Genomic DNA, 11,126 nt, shown 5'->3' on the forward strand with positions numbered 1-11,126 from the left:
GATATGACGTCGGTGGTGGCGGCGGAACTGCTGGGGTGGCGCGGCGTCTTGACGTGGGCGAGGAGGGGGGGGCGTTGCGTCGGGCTGCAGCAGCATAGCTCATGGCTTGCAGCTGCGGCGGTGCCGGCTGAGGAACACCCAGTGACTGTGTGATTTCCTCGCGTACAACGTCAGCAATCGACGTAACTTCGGGCTGTGCAAACGGCGCAAGCTTTCGCAGCTCCTCTCGCACGATTGCTCGGATCGTTTCGCGGAAGTCGTCGGAGCCGAGGCCATGAACAGCTGTGCTGTCTTGAAATGCGCGGCGATTGTACTGCCGGGTGCGCATCTCGAGCGTCTTCTCGATGGTCGTTGCTTCCGAGACGAATTCCTGAACTGTCGATGGGGGGTTCCGCATCAGCCCGGCGAAGAGCTCCTGTTTGACTCCTCGCATAAGAAAGCGGACCTTCTTGTCCTCGGGCATGACAGGGTCTGCATGACGGAACAGCCTTGTCATCTCCTCCGTGAAGAGCGCCACGTTTTCGTTCGGCATCTGCACGCGGGTCTCGAGCAGAGCCTCAGCACGCTCTTTCCTGACGACGCTCGTGAATGTCACGAGGAACCTGGTGCGAAAGATGTCCCATGTTGTCAGGCTTCGCTCTTGGTTCTCGAACCAGGTCCGAGCGGCGTCTTCGAAAGTGAAATAGACATGCCGTAGCTTGTCTTCGCTGGTCCAGGCATTGAAAATCGCGACTCGGTCGTAGGCTTCGAGCCAGCTTTCCGGGTCTTCGAACGACGATCCGCGGAAGGTTGGCGGCTCCTTGGGCGTCCGGAGAAGGATCGGTGCGGGCGGCAAAGCGTCTGTCATCGTCGCTGTGGTCGAGGTCAGGATCTTTGTTTGCCGGGTCTTTTCAGGTAGAGGCCCGTGCTCTGGCGGTAGACCTTGTTGCCTGCGGCTTGCTCGACGATCCGGGTTTTCTTTGCCGTCGTCCTCCTCGCGGCTTGGGCTTGGGTCAGCGCTTCGCGGGGGCGTCCGGATCATGGAAGAAGCAGCACCTCCACCAGATGTCACGTAGTCGTGACGTCGACGAAGACAGCAGTCAGCAGGTCCGAGGTGAAACTGTTTATTTGGCCGAACTTGTGGCCGAGAAACTGATAGTCAAACTACAGCAATACACTGATAGCGGCGGACAGAACGTCGACCGTCGATCAACTGACAAGAGATCAAGCGCGTCGGCTTTTATACAGGCGCTATCGAACTTTCCAGCAATATCGCTGGTGGCGGTGTTATCTCTAGACAAAGCTAGAACATTCGCGTGCGGGGCGCAATCTTAACAAACCGATCTACTACAATCGCGACGCTTCTAGAACACTACTTCGCGGACAGCGTTGAGCGTTGATAACCGTCCCTGCCGGTCAAACCCGAATACATCAAAACAAGACAAGAAATGGGCGTGGCAATATTCTGTCAGTCCAGGTGCTGGCAATTCTTTCCAACTGAGCTTCAGTCAATCCTTCTAAGGTGTTATGCATGCCCAGGTGCGTTAATCTCTCTATGCTGGTGCTTTCGGGCAAGCCTAGGCTCTGCTTAAAAGCTTTCCTTACGAACATATTGATTTTGTCCTTTTCTGTATTGTTCCATTTAAGCCTAAGAATGCTATCCTCCTTCATTCCGTGATACTTGTTTGTGATTTTCCTGATCAGCCAGTTGCCTTAGTGACCTTAGTCACTATTTTTATAACAGTATTGCTGTTAGTTCACTTCGACTCAATGTTGAGTACAAGTACCCTAACTTGTTCAATGATGGGGTTGCCCCCACGTTTTTCGTGGAAGTGTATCTCCTCGCACTCTCTCTCCTTGATGTATCTCTTGGGCCACCTGCTGTTAAGTATGGGTCTGTAAAGGAGTTCTGATTTCTCTGGTGAAAATTCAAGCCTAGTGCCTGTGAGGTAGACTACTTTATCTACCACTTCCTGTAACTTCTGTTCAATTTACCCATCACTGCCTTGCGAGATCCATATGGCAACATCATCCGTGTATACGGAGCGATTGATTCCTTCGATGTCTTCACGTTTTTTTCTGACAATCCTGTCATAATGAGATTAAGAGCATGAGCAATATCATGGAGCCCTGAGGTGTAACTAAACTGTCCATGCCCCTCATGTCAGACTCGAGTTCCCCCATGTTAAAAGTAACCTTCCTATTCGTTAGGAAGTATCGGATGTAATTGTATGATCTTTCTCCTAGGTTTAAGTTGGTGACCTAAGTGAGTATGGCCAAATGGGCAGGTTTGTGGAATACTTTCGTGAGATCCAACCATAATGTAGATCTGGTTCACATTGCGCTCTGATTGCTGTCATTATTTTCCCATTCTATGGTACCTACGCCATAACATATGAAAATAACTAGAACACAGTTACTTATGTGGCTGCGGCACTTTTTCGATTTTGTTTCGCCAACCGCTTACGCCACGTATAAGGGGGGCCAAGTGCACACATAATACGACCTAATTGAGACGGCTCATCATTGGACATTATCCCCAAAGCATGAAGTTAAATTACCACAGAAGATGCCGCAAGTTATTTTTGAAGTTATGAAACAGCATTTTTGTATTACCTTTCACACCTTGCTGTTCACTTCACGAAGTCTACAACCCACGATATGTTTTCTTCAAGCCGTAATCTTCTACACAGCCGCGAAAAAAATAATAAAAAAACACAAGGCACACTCGAACCCACGGTGATCACGTCTTGCGACAACGCGAGATCACAAAAAACACTGGCGACAACACATATATTCACGTGAAAGCGTGTTCAGCGTTAAAAAAATAAACAAAAGCAATAAGTTCAACACAACAACGATTATGTCTTGCGACAACGCGAGGGCTCAAAAGACACAGCAGACAGCACAGATATTCAAGGGCGAGCGTGTTCACTGTTAAAAAAAGAAAAAAAGCGTAAACGCACAGTAGAACACAACGGCCGACCGCGTCTTGCTGCAACGCCAAGGCACAAAAGACATTGGCGACAACACAAATGTTCATGGGCGAACGTGTTCACCGTTATAACAAAACAAAATGCACAAAACACAGTGGAACCCTACGCCGACGACGGCGTCCTCGGTCAACGCGAGAGCAGTAGCAGTTCACAAGCGGCGACGAAAATTCCACGGGGCCCGGCGGCCGCGTTCACCGTTTAAAATTCCCGCGAAAGGCACCCCGAGGAGGAGAGCGCGTCGTCTCGTCGTGGCGGCCGTTGCTAGGCGGAAGTCCGCAGCGGCGTCCCTGTGTGCGCGCAGCCAATAGCGTGCCGCTGCCGTTGTCATGCGTTGAGCGCTCTGCATATTACAAACTCGCAACCGGGAGCGGTAAAAAATCGATTCCGATTGGACTCGATAACTGTCATAAGCGCGCCTTGCGACCAGGATAGAACTTCTTCTATCCCCCGCACCCGGACCAGGATAGAACTTATTTATTACGATTGACACCGCAAGGAAGCTATTTAGGCAAAACTGCGATTCGGCCTAGTTGGAACAAATTCATTCTTCACTTACTCGCGCAAACACACACGGACAAGAAGAGACTTACGATTGCTTTGCTTGCAAAAGAGTTGTCGCTGATATCAGTACGTTAAGGTGTGTGCTCATGTGATGCAGTGTGTGCGTTTCATGTTTTTGGTGTTTTTAACCTGTTCGAGCAGAACAGTGGGCTGTTCAATGTACGTGTATTCCGAAAAAAAATCAGTTGTTAGATTTCGCCTGTCCTCGTAAGTCTCTTCTTGTCCCTGTGTTTTTGCGCGAGTGAAGAATGAAGCTATTTAAATTTTCATCAAGGAACTAGATCTTAATCGGGCTCCACCTCGACCGAATGATCCCTGTTACCTTGTCATGCGCAGCTCCCGTCCGACGATACCTTACGCAAAAAGGCGCCTCCAGCAACTATGTATTGCGTGCACTATCTTATGAACGGAGCTTAACGCGAAATTTTTGAGCGCTTGTTTGGTGCTGTTTCAGGTGCGACTGCAAACATTGCGTGGTACTCGACAACTTCAGCGAGGAGGAGTGCCTCTGCTATCGAGAGATGGAAGACCCTGTCACTGCTGCGCAGCCTGAAGGATGCGTCACAGAGAACCCGGAGTTCCATCTCGTGTCTAAACATCGCTGTGCTCCGTACTTCGACCAGTTTGTTGACCAAGATCAACTGCACTAAGTTTCTAGATTTTAAACTGCATTTCACCGACACCCTCGTTTGCTGGTCGTACAACCCAAGGTCTAACAAAAGTCTGTTGCATTACAAGAGCGCAAACTCCAAACTCATGAAGTGTGGCATCATGTCTAGCTTCCTCTCAACCCTGCAGAAATCCTGTGCACAAACAGCTGTAGCCAGTTTCAACAGTCAGCTTGAGTGCCTGCTGTCCACCGGTTACCCAGATCACATAATCCGCAGCACTTCTGAAAGCCTACTTCAGAAAATAAAATCTACAGAAAGGAAACAGCAACCCTTGATTCAACAGCCACCTTAAGTTATGCCATATTTGCATTGCCTATCACACATCCAAAAGGTAGCAGAAAGGTACGGAATTTGTGTCGTGTTTTTAGTTTCCTGCAAACTTTAAAAAGTGTGCCCTCTGCTGACTAAAGGAAAAAACGAGCAAGGCTCGTGCACAAAGGACCCCAAGAATGAGTACACCAAATGCATGTCAAATATTATTTGATAAATTCCTTTGTCCTGTGGTCGGTCGTATATTGGTCAAACCGGTCGCTGCTTCAATGAATGCGCACAGGAACACAAGCAATACATGCGGACTGGCTCGGACAGTAATCTTGCCTTACAATGCAAGAACTGCGACAACATGAGCTGTTTTCCTCAGCTGGAAAAAACTAAATTCCTTTCTAATGCGTAAATGAGAACAGAAAGATGTCATCAAGGCTTCTTCATCGCAAAAAAAGACAAAAAAGGAAATAAATTTCTTAGATGGTCACTTTAAGATGGACCCTTCTGGAATTGTAACGCGCCTGTGGTCTTGCCACATTTTCGCAGCCTGTTAGATTATCAGTGCAATTGCTCTCTGTAAACTCTTATAAATGTTCTACCTTCAAGAAATAAACACACTTGAAAGTCTGCACTTCATGTGTGTGCGTGTTATATGTTTCTAACGTGTCGTCTTCCTCGTGCAGTTTAAACGTTCTTCTAAATTTATGAACCAACTATACCAACAACATGCCTTACTTCAAAAGAAAGATTGCTCAATGACTGCTTGGAGACCCATGAAAAGCATCATTCATAGGCTGGAGGCAACACTAAATCCAGAAAACAGCAATGCTATGGCCAAGTCAATGTTCCCGTTTGGCTTGTCGCCAAAGAGGAACAAGAGGTTGACATCACCATGTGTACGTGTGTTAGGGCACTCGACTCTCGCTGTGATGCGAGTCTCAGAGTTCCGAAGCTTCACCGTGCAGGCAGTGGAGAGGCATGTGTGGCAGAGGGTCAAGAGCACCATCAGACATGTATAAAAGACGATGTAATAACTCGAAGGTCGAGCGTCTTCCGTATCCACACCGTCTGAAAAAGAATATGCAAAATGTGAACTCAAGTAAAGTGCGTTTGGGGCTAGTTGGTATGGCATTAGAACGGTAAGGAACTGCGCGATTGACGGGACACAAGAACAAGTAGTACACAGGGCAAGCGCACAAGTACACAGGACTGCGCTTGTCCTGTGTACTACTTGTTCTTGTGTCCCGTCAATCGCGCAGTTCCTTACCGTTCTAATGCAAAATGTGAATTCTCATTGATGCATAAAATTACATAATAAGGCTATGCAGTCATTTATTTCTTGTAGTGTGATTGCCATGCTGCTGCAGACAATATTGCTTACCATCCAAGCATGCACTAATGCCATACGACCAGCGGCTTCTGTTTACTTTTTTCTGAGTGCCATCTGGGTCCTGCAACATGAATGCAACGTCTGTGTTCAAACTTATCTATGTATGATGTCAATAGACTGTAAGCAAACTTATGTTGGGAAATTCTTAAGGGTGTGCAAATATTCGAGTTTCGAATTCGAGTCGAATAACTTGATTCGACTTTCATATAGCTAGTATTCGAAGTTTCAAATAATTAGACAGGACGAATATCTAAAACACGACAAAAGCCAATGGTGCCACGTGGTTAGGACAGGGTGGATAAAACTAACGCTAACGTCATTCAGCAGGCCTTTCGTTAATACTCTTACCAATATCCTGGTTCAAAAACGAGTGCATGTTTATTTTAAAGGAGATTATGTTATTTCCGCACTGTCAAGCTCTTCACAACTTCGCTTTTGAAATGATGACACGGACTTCTTGCGTAGTTTGGTTGCGCATGCCTCAAGCGCCGTAAAACATTCTGACTTTGGCCCGTGAAACCCTCAGCGATTGGCTTCACATGTTAAAATTTGTTCACGTTGTGCAGTCGTCACTGCCGCAGCACACCACTCGTTCAGAAACTCCCATTGTTCCGTCACGCAGTTAAAATGCTGCTGTGAACGGGAGCCCGAATATTTTTGAGCTCGGAGCACTGATGACGATGAAGCACAACATCACCGTTGTGAGATGAGCCATGTTACGTGACATAGGGAAAAAAAAAAAGACCAGCTACTGCACCCCCCTTTATTAGCCGTTGGGAGGTTAGGAGTGCCGCTGCTGACTGGAATGGCGGCTCTTCTATCAACATGCCTGCGTGCCCATAAAAGCGTAAAAAAAGAAAACCTCGCGAACAAGCGCGTAATAAAGCTGTCACGGCACCGTAGAGTCCATCATTTTTCCTTTGTCTTGCCGTAACTGGCGGTGCACGTTTCGTGTAAGTAAGATATATAAATAAGGGCAGCTCAGTGAGCGCATGTTTTCAACTGTAGGAAACATTGTAACGTCACGGCGAGAGAATCTGAAGCCAGGTCATGTGGAACAGGTTGTGTCTATGCATCACAATTTGTAGGCATTCGGTAGCAGTCCCTCACCGCGCTTTATGTTCGAGGGCATAAGCAGATATCATTTCTTTGTCCTTTCTTTAAATTTTCAATAAATCTTTTGTATTGGATATTTTTGGCCACTGTTCGGCACTATTCGATTCGAGATAAAATTTCACTATACGCACACCCATAGAAATTCTATTTGATCCATTCCGTCTATGCAACACGGGCTAACGTAAATTAATCAAAGCCCACTTAGTCGTCATCCTCCCCTAGTCCAGGGTCCAAGCTGACTTGTAAGGTTGGTATATGGAGCCAGTGGTGTCCATATTGGTCCGGACAGGTGATAAGTTAGATGAGGAGACATAGTTGGTCTCAGGAGGGATTTGTTGCTGTCGCTTATATGGTGTGGATGTCGGTGACACATCGTCAATGTTAATCTGGAGGCCCTCATCTTTTTTTCCTTTATAATGAGGTTCACTTGAACTCTACGTATAGCAAGAAGATTGACACAAATGAAACTTCAATCATAACAGTATGAAACGTAAGTGGAAAAACTGATGAGCTCAACATTTTTCACTGTATGAATTCTATGAACTTCAGACTGCTGTTAGCAGAAATAATGCACACCGCTGTGTTGTGACAATCACTATGCAAAGAAGTTTACAGGCAGTTAATTATTGGTTGCTGCGGAGTTCCTCAAAGCAATACAGCACGTGTAATCTTTGGAAAAATATTTAGACCTAGGAATAAGGGGAAAATGGACATAAGACACACTGTTTTGTTTATCTTGCCCCCCTGGTCTAACTGCTTTTTCAAAATCAACCAGTACCTTGCCCACTTTGCAACTATTATCTACTTTTCCATGCACAACACAACAGTTCTGAGATTATGGTGATGTTATTAATATAACACCCATTTTTTTCTTGCACACTAAAGAGGAAGCATGGTCACCTGAACTGGGCTGACAGAGCAGCCAGTGCTGTCGAACACACTGCCTCAAAGTGCTGCCAGCCATGAGGAAACAGTGGGAGAAACTGGGCCTAATGGATACAACATTAACCTGATTGATGGACAGAGGTTTATTGAAGAGACTTGAAATGAAGTTAGACAGGAGCCTGTTTATGTACCTTCATGTTGCTAAAATAAGCCAATGAGTACTTGACAATATACTATAACCTGAACCTGGGTTTGAAAACATAATGCTTTCATTTGGTCATGCTGAAAGAAAATGAACGTTTCAAGTTTTGCAAACGAAAGTATTGGGAGACACATTTTTTTCACGTCACAGAGTTTAAACATACAGTTGTGACCAATGCACTATACTCACCAACACTTACGCCTCGCACATGAACTTGCACACTTTTATCAAGTCCAATGCTGCGGCCAGTTGTACCACTTGCAGGGCAGCGGGAAGAATCCTTTTGCTTCAGCAATCCACTGGTACTGACAGATAGGCAGCACCTGTAACAGGCCCAAATCATGTAGGAAAGCATATGTAGCTCTTACAGCTGCCAAAAGACAGCCTTTCAGTGCAACCTCTGTAATGAACATTATTAAATGCAAAGCATTTCTTAGCGAACTTCTGCGACTTTGAGCGTATCTATCTATCTATCTATCTATCTATCTATCTATCTATCTATCTATCTATCTATCTATCTATCTATCTATCTATCTATCTATCTATCTATCTATCTATCTATCTATCTATCTATCTATCTATCTATCTATCTATCTATCTATCTATCTATCTATCTATCTATCTATCTATCTATCTATCTATCTATCTATCTATCTATCTATCTATCTATCTATCTATCTGTCTGTCTGTCTGTCTGTCTGTCTGTCTGTCTGTCTATCTATCTATCTGTTCTGTCTGTCTGTCTGTCTGTCTGTCTGTCTGTCTGTCTGTCTGTCTGTCTGTCTGTCTGTCTGTCTATCTATCTATCTATCTATCTATCTATCTATCTATCTATCTATCTATCTATCTATCTATCTATCTATCTATCTATCTATCTATCTATCTATCTATCTATCTATCTATCTATGTAGACCAAGGAGGTTCTATACTATTTCTTCTGGAGTGAATGTGGCGCCCCCGTAAGTGAAGCCGGTCACCGCCATATTGCAAAAGGAAAAACTCGGAAGCAGACGACGGAGTGCGCTCCGTTGCTCCGCCGTCGCAGTTGTCTTTGGGGACGGTGGCATGCTTTTGTAAAGCAGTTAAACATTTTACGAGGCCATGGTGACTTCGTGCGTCGCTTATGGCTGCACAAATCGGAATAAGACGCCTGGGATCACTTTTCACATGTAAGTGTCCTCACTTCGTTCGCTGACGATTGTCTGTTTTTCCGTGCATGCTGTTAAACTGGAAACAATTCGAAAGGTGCGCATACATGTAATACATGCGTACAGTTGTATCGACGAAAATTTTACGCTTTAAATGGTCGCTGACACGGCGTTGTACGTGATTTTTAAGTGTATGCACGAAGTACCAAATAATGGGGTGCAGTCTAGCTGGACGTACCGAGCGTTATTGGTACGAGTAGGAAGTCTGAACGCCCTTAGAATTCCGAGCTTTCTGGTGTTTTCTTGCAAGTCAAGACTGACGGCGTGCATGCATATTTATCCGGTGCATGGATATCGAATTTGATGCATGTTTATCGAGGAATTGGGAAACACTACATTCCATGACGTGATTATCCGTGTTACATGTTTCCAAAAGACCGCGCGCAGCGTTCTACCTGGGAACGTGCCGGTCGAAGAAGTGGTTAGAGAGCTAAGGACGGTGACCAGTTCTGACCACCTCTGCTCCATGTAAAACAATTTTATAAGGTGCCGCCCGTTTAATGGCCGATCCCCCGTGGTGGGTTGCGCCAGGCCACCAACCACCTCTGCTCTATTCACTTCGCAGAATGCTGCTTCGACAGAACGGGGCAGACGACCAGGGCAGACGGCCTGGCAGTGTACCTACAATTTTTCCTGCTTTCCCAGCGCATCTACAAAAGCCTGTTAGTTTCTACCTCTTTGACGTATATAGCTTCAACACAAATAGTTACGAAAAGAAGAAATTGCGGCAATAGCAAGATGTAACTCTTTTGAAATCCGACCAAACCGAAACCGAAACGCCGAAGGACGCGGCTGCTTTACATTTTTATGCGTCTAGTCTGCGAGGGCGAGCTACCTCGTTTCGAGGCTGTGCGCGCTGCGCTTGCCGTGATGGCACACGTGGCCCACGTAGGTTATTGCTTGCGAATCCTCCTTCTGGCCAAATGTTCGCGTGATGGATGTGTGCTTATGTAAAGAGAATAAGTGTGTTTCACGTTAGCTTGTGGTGGTACCTCTTGAACACTGACGCCGTTACATCACAAAAACCCAGTTCCGCAGTGTAATTACATATGTAATTACACTGCGCCATCGCGCTCGATATACGAAGCACCCCTTCGACAACAGATTATTCTGAAATTCTGCAGCTGACAATGGGTGTATGACATAATTTGTTTCATACACGAGAAGAGGCAACTGTTCGTGGGTGTAACTTTAAAGCAGTTTCCATCTCATTTTTTGATTGTGGTACTACAAACCAACGCGCGCGCCGCGCGCGCCCTGTTTTTCCTCTAGCTGCATGGCCGCCGGCGGCTTCACTTGCTCCCGTTGGCGGCGGCCGGGACTGCCACTCCAGAGGTTCTATAGAACCTCCTTGATCTAGACGCCTACGACTTTGTGCTCTCCTGGCTGTTTCGTTAATGGGATGTACATCGAAATTGCTATGGCGTAACATGACTGTATGATGAACATAAATGACATGTAATAACATGAAAATAATGATGTGTGTCACGATCGGCATGATTTACATGCCACGGTCTTTGTGCTCTTGCGGCAATTTCGTTAAATTGATATATACCAAAATTCGTACGGCGTGACAAGACGGTATGACGATGGTAAGTGACAAATTCTAACATGCAAATCATGACACGCATGTCATGTACAGCATGCTTTACATGCAATGGTCTCGGGGCACTCGCGAATGTTTAATTAAAGGGGTGGTGCCATCAAATTTCGACGCTATAACAAGCCTGTTGTGGGTTTCCTCTGTATGCAAGGACACTCCACACGAAGGGTCGGACACAGCAAACGTTTAGAATATATTTTAATTCACTGCCAAAGTGTACCTAAATGCCCATTCTCCCGATCGAAACCCAT

General features: G+C 45.9%; 1 protein-coding gene across 1 annotated transcript in view; it reads left to right on the top strand.

Moving 5' to 3' along the window:
- Positions 1-4,186, top strand: part of LOC125757540 (uncharacterized) — a 53,760-nt gene extending 49,574 nt beyond the window's left edge. Inside the window, exon 5 of the mRNA XM_049413112.1 lies at positions 3,991-4,186. Within this exon, the coding sequence (XP_049269069.1) occupies positions 3,991-4,186 (196 nt within the window). The remainder of the gene's footprint in view (positions 1-3,990) is intronic.
- The last annotated feature ends 6,940 nt before the right edge of the window (positions 4,187-11,126 follow it).

The sequence above is a fragment of the Rhipicephalus sanguineus genome, chromosome 1 (assembly GCF_013339695.2).
Source record: "Rhipicephalus sanguineus isolate Rsan-2018 chromosome 1, BIME_Rsan_1.4, whole genome shotgun sequence".
Taxonomy (NCBI): Eukaryota; Metazoa; Arthropoda; class Arachnida; order Ixodida; family Ixodidae; genus Rhipicephalus; species Rhipicephalus sanguineus.